Source organism: Canis lupus, chromosome 17 (genome assembly GCF_011100685.1).
Source record: "Canis lupus familiaris isolate Mischka breed German Shepherd chromosome 17, alternate assembly UU_Cfam_GSD_1.0, whole genome shotgun sequence".
Lineage (NCBI taxonomy): Eukaryota > Metazoa > Chordata > Mammalia > Carnivora > Canidae > Canis > Canis lupus.
In genome coordinates, this window is record NC_049238.1 from 18412311 (window position 1) to 18436206 (window position 23896).

General features: G+C 35.9%; 1 protein-coding gene and 1 long non-coding RNA gene across 3 annotated transcripts in view; one reads left to right on the top strand and one right to left on the bottom strand.

Annotated features, from left to right (window-relative positions):
* ATAD2B (ATPase family AAA domain containing 2B) overlaps window positions 1-23896 on the bottom strand; it is a 158195-nt gene that overhangs the window by 77093 nt on the left and 57206 nt on the right. For both annotated transcript variants that reach the window (XM_038560889.1, XM_038560888.1), the window contains exons 12-15: window positions 22959-23133; window positions 19392-19480; window positions 7281-7440; window positions 430-520 (exon numbers count right to left, since the gene is read on the bottom strand). In XM_038560889.1, the coding sequence (XP_038416817.1) occupies window positions 430-520; window positions 7281-7440; window positions 19392-19480; window positions 22959-23133 (515 nt within the window). The remainder of the gene's footprint in view (window positions 1-429; window positions 521-7280; window positions 7441-19391; window positions 19481-22958; window positions 23134-23896) is intronic.
* Window positions 14534-23896, top strand: part of LOC111090529 — a 38972-nt gene continuing 29609 nt past the window's right edge. The window contains exon 1 of the long non-coding RNA XR_005372211.1: window positions 14534-14666. This is a non-coding gene — a long non-coding RNA (uncharacterized LOC111090529). The remainder of the gene's footprint in view (window positions 14667-23896) is intronic.

Sequence of the window (23896 nt, forward strand, 5' to 3'; positions counted from 1 at the left end):
CTCCTCTCACTCAACTTCTTTCTAGACCACAGGCATGAAGATGAGCCCATCAGGTAATCTGCAAAGTGAAAGACTATAGTCCTGCCTTCAACATGGATCTTTATCTTTCAAGGTTTATTTTTCCTAGTAAAATTTCTGAGGGAGAAATCCCTAAAAGGACACACTGCAGTAATATTATGAAAATCCAGCACTGAATGAAAAGCATATTACATCTAGTTTTGTTAATAATCAAACACCTAATGGCAGCTAAGATTGTAATTTAGAAATGTTCAAACTTCAAGTGAAACGTTCAAAATAATTTTTACACTTAAAGGCTGAGCCAGCTGTGTCTATTGCACAAAGAAAGAACTATACTCATTCACATTCCAAACATAAGGGGAGGCTGAGCAGAACAAACAACAATCAAAGAATTCAAATAATAGCACTCACCAACACATTTTTCAGCCAATTCACCTAAAAAAGCATCTGACAATTTTGGATTCCAGTCCCTGGTATGGATTTGTAAAATATGTTTTCTTGCCTAAGAAAAAAAGTACAAATAAGTACAATATCAACAGCCACTCAAATATATTAGCTGGAAGAAATTTATGCACTAATCATATCCCAGAAAAACAACTTCATTTTTTTTTAACAACTTCATTTTAAAAGCAATTTAAACACCATAGCATCCACATCAACTCTGATTCCCATAATAATAATATAGTAATATGCAGCAGAGATCATGTATATGTGTTTCACAAACTAACATATTTAATATTCTGAGAGGTGAAGGACTTGACTAGTGGAACATATGACTAAGTGATCTAGGACTAGATTCAAAACTAAGCTTCACTGTTGTACATCAGATCATTTCTACCATCTAAATACATATGAACAAGAAAATTTAATGTGTCATAACATTTATAATCTTTTTACTGAAAAATAATTAACAGTGTTAAAAGTTTGAGATGTACAAAATAATGATTCAACAATTCCATACAAAAAAAAAAAATTCCATACATTACACAGTGCTAATTTTTTTTTTTTTTCTTTTAAAGTAGGCTCTAGGGATGCCTGGGTGGCTCAGTAGTTTAGCGCCTGCCTTCAGCCCAGGGCATGATCCTGGAGTCCCGGGATTGAGTCCCATATCAGGCTCCCTGCATGGAGCCTGCTTCTCTGCCTCTCTCTCGCTGTGTCTCTCATGAATAAATAAATAATATATTTTTTTAATTTTTATTTATTTATGATAGTCACAGAGAGAGAGAGAGGCAGAGACATACACAGAGGGAGAAGCAGGCTCCATGCACCGGGAGCCCGACATGGGATTCGATCCCGGGTCTCCAGGATCGCGCCCTGGGCTAAAGGCAGGCGCTAAACCACTGCGCCACCCAGGGATCCCCAATAAAATCTTTTTTAAAAAAATACATAAATAAATAAAATAAAATAGGCTCTATACCTAACATGGAGCTTGAACTCACTACCCTGAGATCAAGAGTTGCATGCTCTACCAACTAAGCCAGCCAGGCACCACTTAGGGGTAACTTGTAAGCAAACTATAGTTTTAGATTTCACAAAACTTTCGGTTATATCACATGCATGAGTTATTATAACTGATAATCAACTAAACAAATAATTTAAAACTTGAAAAAAAGTTTTAAGTTAAAAAATTACAATGAAATAAAGAAATATAATGCATATTACCTTATAAATTAGTTGATGCCTTGGCATTTAATAATAGTTCAGTAAAAATTAATAATTCATTTTTTAAAAATTAAATGTTTGAGCAATTCTAACTTTTTTTTCAAAGTAGCATTCTCTACCTTAAATCTGACTGTATAGCACAACCAAGATTTTAACATCTTGATTTCAAATTAAAAATCTTCTTCCACAGTCAAAAAGAAACTGAAGTAGTAAGAATCCACAATCAGCTGATAACACCATCATGAAGATTGACATCAGACTTTTATTTTCAGTTTTGCCTTATTTCAAGGAAAAAACACTTTGTAAAACTTGAATGTACTCATTCCAACACTGCTACTTGAGTTTCTTAAGACCATGAAAAAGCAGGAGTTCCTGGGTGGCTCAGTGGGTTGAGCAGCCAGCTCTCAATTGTGGCTCACATCATGACCTGAAGGTCCTAGGATCAAGCCTCAAGTCAGGCTCCATGTTCAGTAAGAAGTCTGCTTAAGGATTCTTTCTCTCTCCCTCTTCCTCTGCCCCACCCCTGCTCTTGTGAGCACACACTCTCTCTAAAATAAATAAATAAATCTTTAAAAAAAAAAAAAAAAAAGACTATAGAAAAGCAAATTATAGGGATCCCTGGGTGGCTCAGAGGTTTGGCGCCTGCCTTTGGCCCAGGGCATGATCCTGAAGTCCCGGGATCGAGTCCCACATTGGGCTTCCTACATGGAGCCTGCTTCTCCTCTGTGTCTCTGTCTCTGTCTCTCTCTCTCTCATGAATAAATTAAATCTTTAAAAAAAGAAAAGAAAAAGTTATAACCAAGATGATAATTTTAGTGGCTTGATGAGAAATTTGGGGGTCCAGGACAAAAACATAAAGAACTCCAAAGTCATAAAGATAAAACTATGCTCAAAAAGTTGATAAAATCTGGGATCCCTGGGTGGCGCAGTGGTTTAGCGCCTGCCTTTGGCCCAGGGCGCGATCCTGGAGACCCGGGATCGAATCCCACGTCGGGCTCCCAGTACATGGAGCCTGCTTCTCCCTCTGCCTATGTCTCTGCCTCTCTCTCTCTCTGTGTGACTATCATAAATAAATAAATAAATTTTTTAAAAAAAGTTGATAAAATCTGGTATCAATAGCTATTGCTCTAATTCCAGGTTCTAAGTTAGGTGTTCAGCTACCAGAAATAAAGCAATGATATGACACTTATTTTCTTCCAACTTGAAGTACTTGCCTGTATATTTAAAATGTATAAAATCAAGGTCAAAAAAGATATCCTGAGAGCTTCTATTCTCTACAAGAAAACATTAAGAATCTATTTGACCTCATTAGCAGCACAAGCACCACTTGTAGAAGACCCTACAGAATTAGGAAAACAACAACAACAAAAAAAGCAGGCTGGAAGATATCTCAAAAAAGATCTATTCTTATCCTGTCATTTTAAAAATAAGTAAAATAAGTAAAAATAAGTAAAGGTTTAGAGAAATGAAATTAATTACTTAAGATCAAAGTTATTGCCAGGTCTCTAAAACATTTAGTGCCCTGCTCTTTCCCTATATAATCAGTCTCCCTTCTTTATCATAAAAAGAAGAAAAAGAAGAATAACTCAGAAGAAGAAAGTACTTAAATCAGAAATGCTTCATTATGTACTTTCTTCTATATGGCAGAATAACAGAATAAGTTCTATGCCTTCCCCTAAAAGAAAGTAGCTTCCTCTACTATTAAGATTCAGAGACAAATTCAAGTTCCTCATTTTTCAGGATTCATAAATACACACATAACACTTTTAATAATAATCATTAAGTGTTGATCATAATAAAGGAAAAGTAACAAAAGAAACTAAAAAGCATCACTAATTCAAGAAGGTGTGTGCTATTTTATGCTAATAGAGTTAACTAAAATTTGCTTTTACTTTTTTTTGTAAGATTTTACTTATTTGAGAGAGAGGAGAGAGAGAGAGAGAGAGAACGTGAGAGCACAAAAAGGGAGGAGTGGCAGAAGGAGAGGGAGAGGGAGAGGGAGAAGCGGGCTCCCCGCTGAGCAGGGAGCCTCACTCAGGTCTTGATTCCAGGACCCTGGGATCATGACCTGAGCTGAAGGCAGGTAGGTACTCAACTGAGCCACCCAGGGCCCCCTACTTTTTTTTCTTTTTTTTACTTTTATTTGGTCAAACGGCAGGAGTCATGATATTCCATGGTCCAAACTACAGGACTAATATGAAACACTAACAGGTATCACTTTAAATTAATGTCCTAAATGGATCCTTACTGCTACCTTTAATGCTCCCTAGGTCATTCATTAGGTCTATCTCCCAGTAGACTCGTTCAGTTTCTTTGTTTTCACAGTTAGTTTCTCATTCACACCTTGTTTCCTCATTCACCAAGAAAACTGAAGCAGTCAAAAGATAAGTTCCAGAGACGCTCCACCCCAAATCTGTCCACCTGTCTGCATTTGTACCCATAATATTCTTCTTCCTAGTATCACAGACAAACTATCCAATTCCTAACTAAAGTCATTCTCACCACTCATACAATAAATACTACAGCTCCTCTTCCCTATTAGGACACGCTATGATAATTCTTTCTCAATTTCATCACCAAAATTTCCTCCTCTATTGGCTTTATGTCTCAGCTTAAAAATCACAGATTCTCTTGCCTCCAATTCCCTCAACATCTATCACCTCAATTTTTTGCTTCCTTTTGCAACAAAACTCTCTGAAAAACTTACTTTCATTCTCTGTCTCCAATTCCTCCCATCCTGTTCTCTCTTAAACTAACCATACTTGTCAAGTTTTTTTGCACCCACTACTAATTCACCTTTCTCCCATCTAGGTTCACTGATAACCTACATAATGCTAAATATAATGGCCCATTTACTGTCCTCATCTGACTTAACTGAACAACATCTGAAAAAGTTAGTCACACCCTCTTCATCAATACACTTTCTTCATTTGGCTTCCAGAATCCACTCTTATGTGGATTTACCTCACTAACTGTTTCTTAGGACAGAGGATTTGATCATCTCAACTAATCTTGTAATCTCAGGACTTTATCTAAGAAAAAAAAAAAAAAAAAAACAGTCCAAGCCTGTTCCACAGACACAGACCAAGAAAAATGACCTTAGGTTTAAGTTTCAAAGCACAATTTCCTTGAAATGTAGAAAGTTAAAATTCACATGGAAAATCATGTCAAGATCTATGCTGTACAATGTAATAAACCACTAGCCACATAATGCTATTTTACTTAAAATTTTTTAAGATTTTATTTATTTGAGAGAGTGGGAGAGAGACACGGCAGGGGAGAGAAGTAGATTCCCCGCTGAGCAGAGAGCCCAATGCAGGACTCAATCCCAGGACCCTGAGATCATGACCTGAGCTGAAGGCTGATGCTTACCCAACTGAGCCACCCAGGAGCCCTCTTTCATGTACATATTTAAGAACATTTAAAATTCAGTTCATTATCACACTAGTGACATTTCAAGACCTCAATAGCCATATGTGGTTAGTGGCTACTATGCTGGATCTTGCTCAATGCAAATACAGAATATTTCCATCATTACAGAAAATTCAATTGGACAATGCTGATCTAGGCCTTGTTTATTGTTAAATCTCTGATTTGTGTGGGCAGTACCTGAATTGTGAGGACTATACTTAACATACATGACTAAGGGCCACATGACTAGAAGACAATTGGTTAATTGAGATAATGGCTTTTCTGTGTCAAAATGAACACAGGCTATGTCTCTTAGACTAAAACACAGGGCAACCGTGTCGGGACCCCCTCTCACTCCTGAGAGCTTTCTCTGTATCTTTGCTCAATAAACTTTTATCACTTTACTCAAAAACAAAAACAAAAAATAACAAAAACCTAAACACATTCTCCATGTACGCTAGAGTCTAAAAGATGTGCTTGTACTGTAAGATGTCCCAAACAAGAGAGCTGATGCTTCCCCATACTGAAATAGACTGCTCTCACTTCAGTCTTGTCTCTTACAACTAAGCATACCTCTACACTTTTTTTTTAACTTTTTTTTTTTAATTTTTATTTATTTATGATAGTCACACAGAGAGAGAGAGAGAGGCAGAGACATAGGCAGAGGGAGAAGCAGGCTCCATGCTCCGGGAGCCTGACGTGGGATTCGATCCCGTGTCTCCAGGATCGCGCCCTGGGCCAAAGGCAGGCACCAAACCGCTGCGCCACCCAGGGATCCCCACCTCTACACTTTAATACAGCCCTGAAAGCTATACTTGGGTAATGAAAATGATGCTGTATATACCATGTTTCTTATCCTGACAAAGTCAGGTAAATTCAGTACCAAATTAAAAACCTCTATGTTAGACAGTCAATCCAAAACTGAGACAACACTAGTGGCTGTACAGATTGATTTCAGACTGAAGTATTAATAACTGCTCTACACAGCACCATTGTCTTCATTTCCCTATAGTTTTATACAGTCCTAATCACAGCCTTTCACATCTATGTATGTAACCACGCATTTTACGTGGAGATCTAAAATCAAATATATATGATAATTAAATGAGTATATATTATATATTCAAAAATAGTATCTTCTTTCTTTAGGTTATATTTGTATAGGTATACGTTTTAAGTGTTTTCATTAGGCTTATATTAAATAGTAAATTACATAAAAATATTGCCAAAGTATCTTCTCTACATATATCTCTCCCCTTTCAAACTTGAGTTCTCAGTGAAGAGATTATGATTAAATTGGTCAAACCAAGAACAACAATAAAAATTTTAAGCAGGGGACACATGAGCCTGGGGTCCTTGGAATTGAGTCCCACATCGGGCTCCCTGCAAGGAGGCTGCTTCTCCCTCTGCCTGTATCTCTCCTGAATAAATAAATAAATAATTCTTAAAAAAGATTTTGAGCAGAGTTAGGGGAAAAATGTATAAAATATTAAATAGTATTTTACACAATGATTATACATTGCCCTGTTTTAATTATACATTCTTAAAAATATACTATAATGAGTAACTGTTGCTGTTTTTAGTTAAATATGATGTTATGGTCATTTCTGTGAAAATTTGCACATTGGGTTCACATTCATAAACTCGTTAATACTCTAAAAACATTATTTTTATGGGAACACAGCTCCCTTGGCTAACTGGAGACATAGAACCAGTCATTCAAGATAATTACTACAATCTGGAGAACTAAAGAAAGAATAAGTAAGCATTTTAGTAACCTAATCAAGGGTTTTCCTCTTCCTAAAAGTCATAAATGTTGTAACAATTGTTAATAGAAAAGGACTGAGGTATCCCTGGGTGGCGCAGCGGTTTAGCGCCTGTCTTTGGCCCAGGGCGCGATCCTGGAGACCCGGGATCGAATCCCACGTCGGGCTCCCGGTGCATGGAGCCTTCTTCTCCCTCTGCCTATGTCTCTGCCTCTCTCTCTCTCTGTGACTATCATAAATAAATAAAAATTAAAAAGAAATAGAAAAGGACTGAGTTATTCAAGTTTTTGAGACTTACGAAGATATCCCATTAGTACAAAATTCTTAAAATGAAAATTCATAAAACACCACTCTCAAAGTTCACATATGCTTCATAACTGGATCACAAATAAATCTTAATACATTAAAAACAGAAACTTTTACCTTTTGATCAGGCAGGTTGAAAAGGAATTCTCTGTCAAAACGACCCGGTCTCCTAAGAGCAGGATCGATAGAATCAAGTCTGTTTGTAGCACCAATAACAACAATTTCACCCCTATTATCTAATCCATCCATAAGAGCAAGGAGGGTTGACACTATGGAGCTGTAACAAAAGTTTCAGACAAAATTTTAAATTAAAAAAAGGAAAGGAAAAAAATTATAAAAACTGCTGCTCATACTAAACTTTATTGGTCTTAAATGCTACTAAAATTATAGAACTAATAAATCTTAATGCAAAGTAATGAACAGAAATCATTTTTGAAAGTATTCAAATGATACATTAATAGATACTTAAAGCACAGAAACAAGAGATAAGGACTTCATCAAAATTAACAATTTTTCTGCTTCAAAGGGCACTATCAAGAAAAGTAAAAAGGCATCTAAAGAACAGGAGAAAATATTTGCAAATCATATATCTATCTAATAAGGGTCTAGGGTCTAGAATATACAAAGAACAATTACTACTCAACAATAAAAAAAGAAATTAACTCAACTTAAAAATAGGCAAAAATTTTGAAAGACATTTCTCCAAAAAAGATATAAAAGAGGGCCCCAGCATCAGGGATATCCAAATCAAAACCAAATGAGTTACCACTTTAAACCCACTAGGATGATAATCAAAAAGACAGATAATAATAAGTGTTGTTGACAAGGCTGTAGAGAAATGGGAACATTCAAACACTGCTTGATGGGAATGTAAAATGGTGTACTTCTTTGGAAAATAGTCCGATAGTTCCTTCGATTATTAAACACTGAGTTACCATATGATCCAGCAATATCCATAAAGGACTTGTACACGTTCCTTCGATTATTAAACACAGAGTTGCCATATGATCCAGCAATGTCCATAAAAGATTTGTACACAATGTCCATAGTAGCTTTATTCATTCATTCATATTCTACTTCTACAAGAAGTAGAAGCAACTCAAATGTCCAACAACTGATGAATGGATAAATAAAATGTAGTATAACCATACAATGAAATATTATTTATCAAAAAATACAAATGAAGTACTGATAAATGCTATTAATGCAGATGAACCTTAAAAACATTGGGACTAACTGGAAAAAAAAGCCAGTCACAAAAGTCCTCATACTGTATGATTCCATTTATATGAAGCACCCAATAGGCAAATCTATACAAACACAATGTATATTAGGGGTTGCCTAGGGTTTGAGGGTAGGAAGGAGTTGAAGAGGAGGTTGGAGAGAGATGGATAAAGGTTTGAAGCTTTCTTGCTGGGGAGATGAAAATGTTCTATAATTTATTATGGTGATGGTTACACAACTCTGGAAATATACTGAAAGCCACTGAACATATAATTTAAATGACTGAACTGTATGATATATGAACAGTATCTCAATAAAGTTGTTTTTAAAATTATAGCACATGGCTGGCTCAGTCAGTAGAGTGTGTGACTCTTGATCTCCAGATCATGAGTCTGAGCCCTACAATGGGTGTAGAAATTACTTAAAATTAATTTTTAAAAAAATTTAGAAAAAAAATAAAATTAAAAAGTAAAAAAAAATTTTTTTTAGAGAAATATTAAAGTCTGTTTTTAAATGACAGCAATCTTGAGGGGGTTTATGTCTGGCAATTTATATGATGTTTAGAGTTCCTAAAGAATTACATTTGCATTATTGTTATACTTTTGGATGATTTCTTTAGAATAGCTACTATTTTAACTAAGTTCAATCAAAATCATTTTGTGCATATTTTAGCTTTTGAAACCATTAAACATTTCTGAATAAAAATGTTGCATGTCTAATTATAACAAAAACTGTAGTTCTAGTAACAAAGGTCTTCCTACTGTTTTCCAACTGTTCTCACTTCTATCCTTTTATTCTTACTGCTAACATCTACCTAAAATAACTTCCCCAAAATGCTCAATAAGTTAAAGAAATCATTCTCACTCCCGAACAAACTGTTATATTTCTAAAAACTATAAACGGAACCAAAATGCTAGAGACACAGTGTACATGCATAGAGTGGATTTGTGCTTGCTCTTTTCTAATTAAATAAGTGAAATATAATTATCTAAGTGTCTCATTTCAGATATAATAGGTGCAAAGTAAGTATCCCTAAGTATTAATTTGTATTTAAACTCCAATTTCTCCTTAGGTATTTCAAGTGTTTGTTCAGATTTATCAGCATTTTTGGGGTAACTGGGTGGCTCAGTCAATAAAGCATCCAATTCTTGATTTCAGCTTAGGTTATAACTTCAGGGTCCTGAAATCGAGCCCTGCGTCAAGCTCCAAGCTTAGTGGGGAGTCTGCTTGAGAGACGGTCTCCTTCTCCCATTGCCCTCCCCCACCCTCTCAAATAAATAAATAAATCTTAAAAATACATACATTTATCAGCATTTTTAAGTATTTTCTACAAGGGTTTTCAGAAAACAAAGCCTCAAACACAACCAGAAACAGAATTACCACCTAGCTGAGATTCTACCAAAAGCTGTCTTCTTCAGAAAGATCAAACACCAGCCCCTGGATCGAAATCCTTTAGTAACCCTTATTACACTCAAAGTCCAAACTACTTAATATTATATTATATTATTAATATAATTAATATTTAATACAATATTAATATTATATTTGAAGCCTGGTTGCCTGTCCTAGCCCTTTCTCTTACATTATCTTCTAAAAGCATCTGTATTACCTTCAACTAAAATAAAATAAAATCAACTGGAATTGTTTCATATGGTGTGAAGGATCCAGTCTTATTTTTCACCAGATACCCAATTCTGCCAGCATTATTTATTAAAAAGGTCATCCTTTGCTAACAGCACTGCATTGACTCTTTTATTACAAATCAAGCATCCATCCATATATATGTGTAGATTTTTATATTGCTCTGCACTCTGTTCCATTTGTCTGTTTAGTCTTCCATCAACATCAAATTATCTTAACCTTAAGAGGCCTTAATAACCAGTAGAGCAAGTACTCCCACCTTGTTTTTCCTAAGTCTCCACTGTTCTTTTTCTTTCTCCACTGTTCTCAATCCTTATTTCCATATAAATTCCAGAACTGTCTTATCAAATTCTACCCCAAAACAAGTTGTGATTTTGAATAGAATTATACTGAATCTATTGATAAATATGGAAGAACAAAAACTTATAAATATGAAGTCTTCCAAGTCCTGTACAGGATTATTTCTCTCCATTTATTTAATCCTCCTTTAATGTTTCTGAATTGAGTTTTATTCTTTTCTCCAAAGACGTACATGGAACTTAATTTATTCCTAGTTTTCTTATTTCCTAATGAGTTTATAAATAATAATTTTACATTTTTATGCAGAAAACTGGTACACAGAAAGGCAAAATTCTCTACAATGGTTGGTTTAACCTTGCTAGATACTCATTACTATATCTAAATCTACATACAGACTGCTTTGGAATTTCTACAGGCATAATTATATCATCTATAAATAATTTCTTTTTTATGAAAGTCAGAGAGAAAGAGAGAGAGATTGACAGAGACATAGGCAGAGGGAGAAGCAGGCTCCATGCACCGGGAGCCCGATGTGGGATTCGATCCCGGGTCTCCAGGATCGCACCCTGGGCCAAAGGCAGGTGCCAAACTGCTGCGCCACCCAGGGATCCCTCATCTATAAATAATGATGGTATTGTTTATTCCTCTCCATTATACACACCTTGTATTATTTTGTCTCGTCAGACTACAGTGACTGGGATCTATGTATGGTGTTGATCAGAAGTGTTCACAGCCATGCTTATAACTCCTTATATTAAAAGTTTTCATTTGTTAACATTATGTATATTTGTAATAGGTTCTTAGAGATATCTCATATTCCTCATTCTGAGATGTGTGACCTTATCAAAAACAAATATTAAATTGCATCCATTTCTTCCACATCTAAGATGATTATATGATTTTTCATTAATATGATGGGATGAATTTTTTATTTTTCTAATATTAATCAAACCTTATATATGTGAAATACGATCAATTTGGTCCATTAGCTTTTTTATATCCTGAAGTCACATGTTACTAGTTTGTTTAGTTTTATATCCACATTCACAAGTGAAATTGGATTCCAATTAACTTTCTCATACTGTTCTAAACAAGTTTAAGCCTTTTGAAGATAAACTTCACATAGAATACACTGAACACAATGGGGTAAGTTTTGAAGTGTGTATACACATGTGAAACTACCATCACTAACAAAATAAGTAACGTATCCATCACACTCTTCCTCATATTCCTTTGTAATCCATCCCTACGGCTTCTCCTTGACCTCTTCCAATCCCCAGGCAACCATGATCTATATAGTCTGTCACTACAGATTAGCCTTCATTTTCTAAAATCTCATACGTGGGCAGCCCGGGTGGCGCAGTGGTTTAGCGCAGCCTTCAGCCCAGGGCATGATTCTGGAGACTTGGGATTGAGTCCCACATCAGACTCCCTTCATGGAGCCTGCTTCTCCCTCTGCCTCTGTCTCTGCGTCTCTCTCTCTCCCTCTCTCTGTCTCTCATGAATAAATTTTTAAAATCTTAAAAAAAATAAAATCTTATACGTATAGGATCATACAGTACTTTTTTTTTTTTTCTGGATTCTTCCATTCAACATAATTATTTTAAGGTTTACCACGCTGTTGCTTTACTAACAGTCTGTTCCTTTTTATGCCTAAGCAATATTCCATTATATGGATATGCCTCAATTTGTTTATTGATTCACATTCTGATGGCCATTTGGATTGTTCCCAATTTGGGACTACTAGGAAAAAATTATAAACATTCACATATAAGTCATTAAGATTTTCCTGTTATTTTTTTCCTGTTTCATAAGTTCTATATATTATCTTAAGTTCAGGCCTTTATTCTCTTAACCTTTAACATTTAAATAATCTGATATGTCACATTTTGCATGCCTAATACTGCTTCTCAGGGTCTTCTTTTTGTCATAACCAATCATGCCAGATGTTTGTTAATTTTGTTACTTTTTTTCAAAAAAGCAACTTTTTGATTTCTTGATATCTGTATGTCTTTCCTTGCAGTTCATATATTGTTTGCTATTTTTTGTTTACTAGTAACACAGAATTAGAATAGTTAACAGGAAAAAAATTCTCTGCTTATCTTTTTGTTGTTTCGTGTATTTTGTGTATTACTAAGCTTTGGAAATTAGTTATGATTTAAGCCACGATATATGAACAAATTTTGTAAATCCTGTGAATGTCTGAAAAGTGTTCGTTCTAAATTTATCTTAGATATGTATACCCAGTAGATCATAAAATAGGGTTGTTCAAATAATCATAGTGCATTAATTTATTTTTTTGCTCATTTAGGTATTTTAATTACTGAGAGGCATATAATATCTCTCACAATGATTATCAATTTGACTGCAGTTCTGTCAATTTTTGTTTTATACAATTTGAAACACAGTTATTAGGGAATTAAAAATTCTAAATTGTTATATCTTCTAATAAATTGAAGCTTTTGTTCATTATAATTTGACCCTCTCCATATGTATAAAAATGCTTTCTGCTTCACAGTCTATTTTGTCTTATATTAATACAGCTACAGCAGTATACCGTTAGTATTTAGTTGGCATATTGTCATGCATTTTATGAATGACTGTTATGGACATTTTATATAAATAAAATAGTATGGAGCACTTGGTGGCTCAGTCAGTTAAGCATCTGACCCTTAATTTCAGCTCAGATTATGATCTCAGGGCCATGAGATCAAGCCCCATGTCTGCCTGGGATTCTCTCTCTCCTTTTGCCCTTCCCCCAGTTCATACACCCATTTGCTCTAATAAATAAATAAATATCTTTAAATAAGTAAAATACTACATAACATGTAACCTTTTGTATATGAATTACTTTATTTAGCATTAAGTCTCTGAGCTTCATCCATGTTAAATGTACCTGCACAAGGTAGACCCATGTAGCATGTGCCATAATTTCATTTCTTTTTAGGGCTAAATCATATGGATATAACTCGTTCTGTTTATCCACTCAACAGTTGATGGACATATGGATTATTTCCATATTTTGGCTATTATGAATAAAACTGCTATAAATATTTGTGGCTAAGATTTTGCATGCCTTTTCCTACCATTTTACTTGGAATGTTTCTATATCCTTATACATAATGTGACTCTTATACACAAAGTGTTGTCATATTTGGTTTTTCCCCAGTATGACGATCTTTGTCAATTAAAAAGAACATCTAGGGGAGCATGGGTGGCTCAGCTGGTTAAGCCTCCAACTCTCGGTTTCAACTCAGGTCACAACCTCATTAGTCATGAGATTGAGCCCTGAGTCAGGCTCTCTACTCAGCAGAAAGTCTGCTTGAAGATTCTCTCCCTCTGCCTCTTCACCCACACACTCTTTCTTCCTCTCCAAAATAAATTTTAAAATCTTTAAATCTTAAAAAAAAAAAGAACATTTAGTCTGGGGCATCTGGGCAGTTCAGTTGGTTAAGCAGCCGACTCTTGATCTCATCTCAGGTCATGATCTCAGGATCCTGTGATCAAGCCCCACATTAGTCTCCATATCCAGTGGGGAGTCTGCTTAAGGATTCACTCACTCCTCCCTCTGCTCCTCACCCCCACCACCAATGCCACCCCACCCCCGGTCACATGTGCACATGTATACTTTCTCTCTTTAAAATAAATAATTTTGGGGATCCCTGGGTGGCGCAGCGGTTTGGCGCCTGCCTTTGGCCCAGGGCGCGATCCTGGAGACCCGGGATCGAATCCCACATCGGGCTCCCGGTGCATGGAGCCTGCTTCTCCCTCTGCCTATGTCTCTGCCTCTCTCTCTCTGTGACTATCATAAATAAAATAAATAAATAAATAAATAAATAAAATAATTTTTTAAAAATTTAGTCTGTTTACATTCCATATCATTTTTTTATATATCTGGATTTAAATCTACAATTGTATTTGTGCTGCTTCTCCCACTAGTTCTATGATTCTCCTCCTCTTCTTGATTGCATTTGGATTTTTTTTTTATTATTCCTCACCACTAACAACCAACATTTTAGAAATTACAGTATGTTTTAATTACTGTAGAGATCAAAACCTGCATATTTGGTATTCAAAGGCTCCCCCCAAGTTTGATGAAGACCCTGTCAGATAACCCGTTCCTCTGCTTCAGAAAATAACTATAAAACATGTATGTAATAATACGTATTGCCTATGTAATACGTATGTAATAATACACATGCATATACTTAAAGGAGCTGATGAGTAAACAGAGATACACAGACTCTACTGGAAATTCATAGTCAACTAGAGGAAAGAACATAGAGAAATCAAGTTCCCCTCTCTCTGGCTTTTCTGCATGGGGCTAACTACAGTGAGGTAAGTAAAGAAGATTATGTTAAGGAAAATCCCTTAACTTTCCAGCCTGAGAGTTCAGAAAAGAGAAGGCTGATCTTTAACACTAAAGAATGTGGGGGGGGGTCCCACAAGGGCAAGAGTCAGTAAAGACATTCCCAAAAATCTAACTACCCCTAACCCCTAAATCTGAATGACCCCTAACAACAAAGGCACAGAACCAAGAAACCCGCAAAGAAAAAAGATTTGAAAGGAGACCAAAGCTGCCAGGCAAAAAGCAGTCTGTAGTCCAAGCCTAAAACAGAAAGTTATCTGTAAAACATAGGAAATACTACCCATAAAAGAAAAATAATAAAATCCAGAGCTTTCAGAAACTAACATTAATAATATTCAGGATGCAATACAAATTTGCCCAACAAATGAAGAACCAAAACAACAGAACATGTCTTCAAAAGAAAAGAAAATCAAGCAGGCATAACAATGAGATGAAACTAGATGTTAAAGCTAACACAAGGGACGCCTGGGTGGCTCAGCAGTTGAGCGCTTCCCTTTGGCCCAGGGCATGATCCTGGAGTCCTGGGATCGAGTCCCACATCGGGCTCCCTGCATGGAGGCTGCTTCTCTCTGCCTGTGTCTCTGGCTCTCTCTCTCAGTCTTTCTCATGAATAAATAAAATCTTAAAAAAACTAAAAGATAAAAAATAAATTAAGCTAACACAAGAAGGTTTGATAGTTTGTTTTGATTTTAGAGAGAAAGAACAAGAGGGTGGGGGGTAGCAGAGGGAGAGAGAGTCCCAAGCCAACTCTGCACTGGGCACAGACCCAACACAGGGTTCAATCTAACGACCCTGAGTTCATGACCCAAGCCAAAATCAAGACTCAAATGCTGAACCAACTGTGCCACCCAGGTGCCCCTAACAAAGAGGATTTTAAAACTATTATTAATCTGGATGAAGTAAAACAAACGTTTAAATGAAAATCACACTGGAAAAAATATAAATAATGAAAAAGAATCAAGGAGCACCTAGGTGGCTCAGTCAGTTAAGCATCTGACTGTTGATTTCAGCTAAGGTCATGATCTCATGAGTTGTGAGACTGAGCCCCACATCAGGCTCCCCACTCTGAGTGGAGTCTACTTAAGATTCTCTCTCTCCCCCTCTGCCTCTTCCCTCCCCTACACATACCCATGTGCACACATTTGCTCTCTCCCTAAAAAAGAAGAAAAAAAAAAGTCAAATGTAAGTTCCAAAACTGAAAAATATAGTTTCTGGGACAAAAAATGTGTTGGCTGACAAAAGAGCAAAATGGACATGACAAAGGAAAAAGTAAGTAAGGACTAAAATAAAAGATAAAATAAAATAAAAGGACTTAAATAAAAGATAAATAAAAAGTATTACCTCAGATGGAGAGAGAAAAAGATTAAAAAAAGACAAATTTGGCAATACATGATAAACACAAATCAGGATAAAGACAAAGCCCATACTGAAGCATATCATAGCTAAGCTGTTAAAAACCAAAGCTATAAGGGTGCCTGCTGGGTGGCTCAGTCAGTTAGGAAACCAACACCTGATCTCAGGGTCATGAGTTTGAGCCCCACACTGGGCTCCACCTGGCATGGAATCTACTTAAAAACAACAACAACACAAAAAAAGTTATAGAAGCAAATATTCAAAGCAGCAAGGGAAACCACATATTATAAAGTATGGTAACAATGATTCAATTAATGGCTTTCTACTTCCAGGCTGCAAAGTAGGGGACATGGAATCCTTGTGGGAATCAGCAGATACTGCATGGAAGACAGCTCAGATTCTAAGGACACCAAGAGGACATAGAGTTCACCAGAAAGAGTACCAGAGAAGAGAGGACTGCACAGAGAGAGAACTTAGGAAATACAGGGCCCCTCAAAGCTTCAGCTAAACTCTACATGCATATGAGGAAATTAATCAGAGGTCAGGGGAAAAAAACACCCAGAAGGAATAGAAGTAACCGTATTTTATACCCACAAAGAACCAGGAATATTGCCAGTTCCCACAGATTTAAGCAGCTCAATTCAAGAATGACGGAAAAAAAAAAATGGAGAAAACTCTATCAAGGAATATCATTAAACAAATTGCACAAAACCAGCAATAAAGCAGAAAGTAAAAATTAAAAACAGTCAGAGGATAAAGATATATGACAATAGAAGTCCTTACTGAAACAAAATGACAGACCAACATATTTAAATATTGAAAGGAAAAAAAAGTATAAAACTCGAATACTATTCCTAGAGAAAATATAAGCAGTTTCTCAAAAAGTTAAGCATAAAAGTACTATACAGTGCAGTAAATCAACTCCTAAGTATCTACCCAAGAGAGATAAAAATATATATGCACACAAAGACATGAAAGTTCAAAGCAGCATTATTCATAATACCCCAACTGGAAACAATCTAAATACATGTCCAAGGACAACTGGTGGCTCAGTGGTTGAGCCTTAGGCTCAGCATGAGGGTCCCAGGATCAAGTCTCACATCGGGCTCCCCACAGAGCCTACTTCTCCCTCTGCCTATGTCTCTGCCTCCTCTTTGTGTCTCTCATGAATAAATAAATAAAATCTTTAAAAAAACAAAAAAGAGGGTGTCCGATAGGAAAACAACACCCAACTATACATTATTTTAAAAACACCCTAGAGGTGCCTGAATAGCAAAGTCAGTTAAGCAGTCAACTCTTGATTTCCATTTAGGTCATGATTTCAGGATCATGGGATCAAGTCCTGACTGGCTAGGCACTGTGTAAAGTCCACTCTGTGTAAAGTCCTCTCTCCCTCTGCCCTTCCTCCCACTCAAGTGCCTACCCACCCGCACACACTATCTCTTTCTAAAATAAATAAACCCTGGGGTGCCTGGATAGCTCAGTCAGTTAAGAACCTGTCTTACACCCAGGTCATGATCCCAGGGTCCTGAGATGGAACCCCACATTAGGCTCCTTGCTCAGTGAGGAAGGAGCCTGCTTCTCTCTCCCTCTGCCCCTCCTTCTGTTTGTATTCCCTTGATCTCTCACTCTCTGAAATAAATATTTTTAAAAAACAAAATCTTTAAAGAATATCATTGACCAAATTCTAAGAGCTAAAACTATTAACATCTTAGAAGAAAACAGAATTGTTGACAAACTGGTTAAGGCAATTATTATCAAGACGCAAAAAATATATATACAAATAAATTTATATAATGGGCTTCACAAAGACTAAAATCTTGTGCTTTTCAATAATCATAGTTAAGGGGGCACCTGGGTGGTTCAGTCGGTTAAGCATCTACCTTTGGGTCAGGTCAAGATCCTGGAGTCTCAGTACTGAGCCCCACATCAGGCTCCCTGCTCAATGGAGAGCCTGCTTCTTCCTCTCCTGCTCTCCCTGCTCATGCGCACTCTCTCTCAAATAATTTTTTTAAAATAAATAATTTTTTTCTTAAATCATAGTTATGCAAACAAAAAAGAGGAGGACTAGTAGAAAAGTTTTCAAAACGTAGCTCCAATAAAAGGCTTGACTTGTGAATACATAAGTTGTATAATACAATAAGACATATGATCCAATCTCTTTTTTAAAAATCAGGGAGAAGGGACACCTGGGTGGCTCAGTGATTGAGCATGTGCCTTCAGCTCAGGGCATAATTTTGGAGTCCCGGGATCAGGTCCCGCATGGGGCTCCCTGAATGGAGCCTGCTTCTCCTCCCTATGCCTATGTCTCTGCCTATGTCTCTGCCTCTCTCTCTTTTGTGTCTCTTGTGAATAAATAAAATCTTTAAAATAAATAAATAAAATTTAAAAATAAAAAGCAGGGGGGAGATTTTAAGATATTTAACAACAGGAAGTATTTAAATGGGCAATAAGCACATACTAAGATATTCGTATTATTAGTCATCAGGAAAATGCAAATTAATCCACTACTACACACCCACTAGAATGGCTAGTTAACAAGAACAGCGATACCAAACATTGGCAAAGATGAAGAGAACCCAAATTCTCATACATTACAGGTAAAAACATAAAAAAAAAATAAAAATAAAATATTACAATCACTCAGAAAACAGTATCAATTTAAACATACATTTACCAAAGGATCTAGCCATTCCTCTCATAGTTATCTACGTAACAGAAATGAAAACATATGTCCACACAAAAATGTGTATGTAATTATTCATAGTAGCATTGTCATAATAGCCAAAAACAGAGGTGAGCTAAATCTCCATCAGACAGATTAACAAATAAATAAATTGTGGTATATACATACACGCTCCCTCCCTCATTCTCTCTTTGTCCCTCCCTCCCATCCCAAGGACTAGTAGTGAGAAATGAAAAAGAACAAAATATTCATACATAACACAGATAAATTTTAGAAACATGCTAAATCAGGATTAGGCAACTTTCTGTAAAAGGACTGAAAGTAAATTTAAACTTTCAAGAAGCCATACAATCTTTCTCTCACAATGACTCATTCAACTCTGCTCTTGTAGCACAGAAGTAGCCATTTTTCATGAGAATATATTGGAACATATAGGATATGTTCCAATAAAACTTTACAGAAAAAGCCAAGACAGGCAAAAAGACTACATCTGGCCAACAGGTAGTAGTTTGCTGACCCCTGAGCTAAGTGCAAAGAGTCTTCCTCAAGGACACAGTTCATTTTATAAGCCTCCTAGCACTTATCCAAAGGCTAAGGCTAACTACTATGTCATCGAGAGAAAAGAACTCAATATAATCAGATTAAGGAAAATCACCTGTGGATCTGATCTTGTCTGCTGGAGCGAACTGGAGCTAATCCATCAATTTCATCAAAAAATATTATAGAAGGTCTCATTAAATATGCCTAGTATAAAAAGAAAATAAATTTATATTAGTTTTCATCTTTTACATTTCATTATCATATTTTCTTAACAGGTAATATAAGCAAATGGTACAACATGCAGCAGATAAGAAAGATACAACAAAAATGAAATCTCCAGGCAGCCTGGGTGGCTCAGCGGTTTAGCACTGCCTTCTACCCAGGGCATGATCCTGGAGACCCAGGATCGAGTCCCACGTCCGGCTCCCTGCATGGAGCCTGCTTCTCCCTCTGCCTATGTCTCTGCCTCTTTCTGTGTCTCTCACAAATAAATAAAATCTTAAAAAAAAAAAAGAAATCTCCTTACCCATCCACTCTCCAACCACAATATGTCTCCCAGTAGACAACTACTGTTGTGTTTATTCTTCCATATGTATACAAAAAAATGTACTTTTAAACATACTATTTTATTTGATGCATTTTAAACATGGTATACATACTGCTCTTACCAACACAGTCTATTTATGTAACAATGTATTTTAATTAGCTTCCAAATAAGTACGTGAAGATCTGCTTTGTTTTTTTTTTGATAGCTACAAAATGCCCTCATGTATGGATATGCCATGATTTAAACTACTCTCCAATTTGTGGACATTCAGGCTATTTTCAATCTTCTCCTATTATCAACAATGCTTGATGGGATGCCTGGGTGGCTCAGCGGTTGGGCATCTGCTTTTGGCTCAGACCATGATCCCAGATTCCCAAGATCAAGTCCCGTATCATGCTTCTTGCATGGAGCCTGCTTTTCCCTCTCCCTGTGTCTCTGCCTCTCTTTCTCTCTCTCATGAATAAATAAAATGAAATCTTAAAAAAAAAAAAAACAATGCTTGAGTATTTGTGTACATTTAACATTTCATATAAACATATCAATGTAATAAATTCTAAAAGTTGTTAAAAAGGGAAATGTCATTTCTAATTCAGATATTTTCAAATTGCCTTCCACTGATCTAATAATTTATCCTCTCACCAGCAATATTTAAGAAACCTCAGCAATAAAGTATTATCAAACTTCTCAGTCTTGGGCAGCCCAGGTGGCTCGGCAGTTTAGTGCCACCTTCAGCCCAGGGCGTGATCCTGGAGTCCCAGGATCGAGTCCCACATTGGGCTCCCTGCATGGAGTCTGCTCCTCCCCCTGCCTATGTCTCTGCCTCTCTCTCTCTCTCTCTCTCTCATGAATAAATAAAATCTTTAAAAAAAAAAAAAAACTCAGTCTTGACTAATCATTTAAGACAAAAATCTTTTTTCATTTTAATTTTTATTTCTATTATCAATAAAAATGAGCACTTTTCAGATCTTTAAGTTTCATTTATACTGCTTTTTTAATAAAAGTTGCGTTCATATCCTTTGCCAAATCTTCTTTTGGATCACTGGTCTTTGGCTTAGTGATTTCAAGGAACTATTTATTTTAAAAATTAAAACTCTATCCGTGAAAGAAAATGCAAATATTTTTCTGCAAAGGGTCTCATTTATCTTTTGCATTTGCTTATGATATTTTGTTGCAATGCAGAATCTAGTAAGTAATCTTATGCAGAGGATCTTTTCTTCCATAGCTAGACTCTCTATTCTGAAATTAAAAACAAAAACTCTCAAGAGTTTTCTCCACTACGTTCACAATTGTCATTTTTCACTTAAATCTTAAATCTAGCAAGAACTTAATTTAAGATAAGAAAATTAGATTACAAATGTAAGTCTATTCATGTTTCAGAATTACTTATAGCAAACTCTTAGTTCATAGGAAGGTCAACTTACTAAAAACCAGATATGAATTTGCCATTTCTCCCTTATTGACATGCTATGCATTAAACATCCAGTGTTTGGGGGTACCTGAGTGGCTCTGTCCATTAAGTGTATGCCTTCGGCTCAGGTCATGACCCCACAGTCCCGGGATCAACTCCTGCGTCCAGCTCCCTGCTCAGCTCAGCAGGGAGTCTGCTTCTCCCTCTCCTACTGCTCCTCTCCCTACTTGTGTGCTCTCTCTCTCTCTCTCTAATGAATAAGTAAAAATCTTGGAAATAAAATCTTTTAAAAAATAATAAAAAATTAAAAGGGCATTAATTTATGCTATAGTTGCAAATGAAACCAAGAGACATTCCTATTCCAAGAATGAAGGGGCTAAAAGCATATAACTCTTGTCAAAAGTTTATTAAACTTAAGTCACTGGACAATATATCAGCACTCCCAAACTAATTCTTCCTTCACCTACCAATATTGTTCTCCATTTGTATTTTTCAATTATTACTAAATTTTCTTAAAGCAAGCTGCCTATGTTTCACTTCCCAATTGACACTGAATACCTTGAAGGCAAAAAACTTACTTACCCTATTCCTCTTTCTATTCCCATTATCTAGAACATGGTAGTTTCTCATACTAACTAAAAATAATATTTAAAGTGCTATGATACACTTTGATACACATGAACTCAAATAATGGCTACTCAAAGATTGCTTGTTAAAGGTAGTTTTTAAAAATTTCATGTGATTTTCTTAGATGTTATGAAATAGAAATTTCATTGCCAAATGTAAATGAATTCCTTCACTAGCTCAAATAGTCAATTTATATCAGGACTAAGTCTTATGAAATAATATTTTTCAAGTTATTGTAATTGTTTTTTTTTGTTTTGTTTTGTTTTTTGTAATTTAAAAAAAAGAAGATTGCCTACATGATAATCAGTCACCTAACCCTGCCTTTTAAAAGCATTCATTACTGGGACGCCTGGGTGGCTCAGTCAGTTGACTCAACATCTGACTCTCGGTTTCAGTCAGGTCATGACCTCAGCGTTGTCAGATTGAGCCCTGAGTCAGGTTCTGTGCTCAACATAGCTAGAGATTCTTTCCCTCTGCATCGCTCCAATACACACATTCTCTTTCTCAAATAAACACAACCTTAAAAAAATAAATAAATAGGGGTGCCTATTATTTAGGCTCAGTGGTTGAGCATCAGTCTTTGGCTCAGTTAGTGATCCTGGAGTCCTGGGATCAGGTCCTGCATCGGGCTCCCCAGGGGGAGCCTGCTTCTCCCTCCACCTATGTCTTTGTCTCCTTCTCTCTCATGAATAAATAAAATCTTTTTAAAATAAATAAATAAATAACAGCATTCATTACTGCATTTTTACAGCACATAAAATAATACACTGCTCTGTGAGATTTCTTGCAGACATTTAACTTTTTATGCTTGTTCTATTTCCTAAATTAGATTATAACCCAATGATATGTATGTTATACCCTGGGTTCTCAAAAGCACCTAACATATGCCTACTAACCACCTTAATAAATGTTGTATGAATCATCATAAATTAGTACTAAACTGCTAATAAATACATCTAAAGCATACAATTTTAATTATTGATTCTAAATCAAACATACTGATTAGAAGGAAATAGACCTCCTTGTGAACAGTTTATATTTAGACTAAATGTATTAAATATTCTAAAGAAGATATTCTCTTATAAGCTGATTGCACTTACCTGATCAAAAAGAAGCCTAAGTTGCCTTTCAGATTCACCAACCCACTTGCTCAGACAGTCTGCTCCTTTTCGCATAAAAAATGCCACCTTTTTGTCTCCTTGACTGCACTCATTAGCTAATGCTCTGGCGACCAAGGTTTTACCTGTGCCAGGAGGGCCATAAAACAAACAGCCCCTAAAAAACAAGAGAATCAACAGAAGTAAGGTAATGCTATCACCACCAATAGCAACCAATATACAAGGATGCATCACCCATATAATTTTGTATTAATATATATATATTATTAATATATAATTATTAGACACTGAGAAAGGTTTTTGTAGTATAGAGACAAGCGGTTCACTTTGCTGAGTTATTCAAGGACGTTCTCAACAACCAAACTTTGGTAGGCAAATCAGAGAAAAGAGTAATTTGGCAAGATATATCAAAATTGTAAATGACCCAAAAATATTTTAACAGATTTTATTTATTTATTCATTCATTCATTCATTCATTCATTCATGAGACAAACAGAAACATAGGCACAGACATACACAGAGGGAGAAGCAGGGAGCCTGATGCAGGACTCTATCCCAGGACCCCAGGATCACACCCTCAGCCAAAGGCAGATGCCCAATCACTGAGCCACCAGACGTCCCAATAAATAAAATCTTTTTAAAAGCATCAATTCTAATTATGAAAAAGTGAAAAAATCTAAGTGCTATCTATTAATAATGCACAGATAGGGGTGCCTGCCTGTCTCAGTCAGTGGAGCATGTGACTCTTGATCTCAGGGTTGTGAGTTCGAGCCCCATACTGGGTATGGAAATTACTTAAAAATAAAGTCTTATGCAAAAAAAAAAAAAAAAAGGCTCAAAAAAAAATAAAGGACAAATAAATATACTGTTACATCTATAAATCAAATAGTACTAAAATGTCAAAATGAACAATACACACA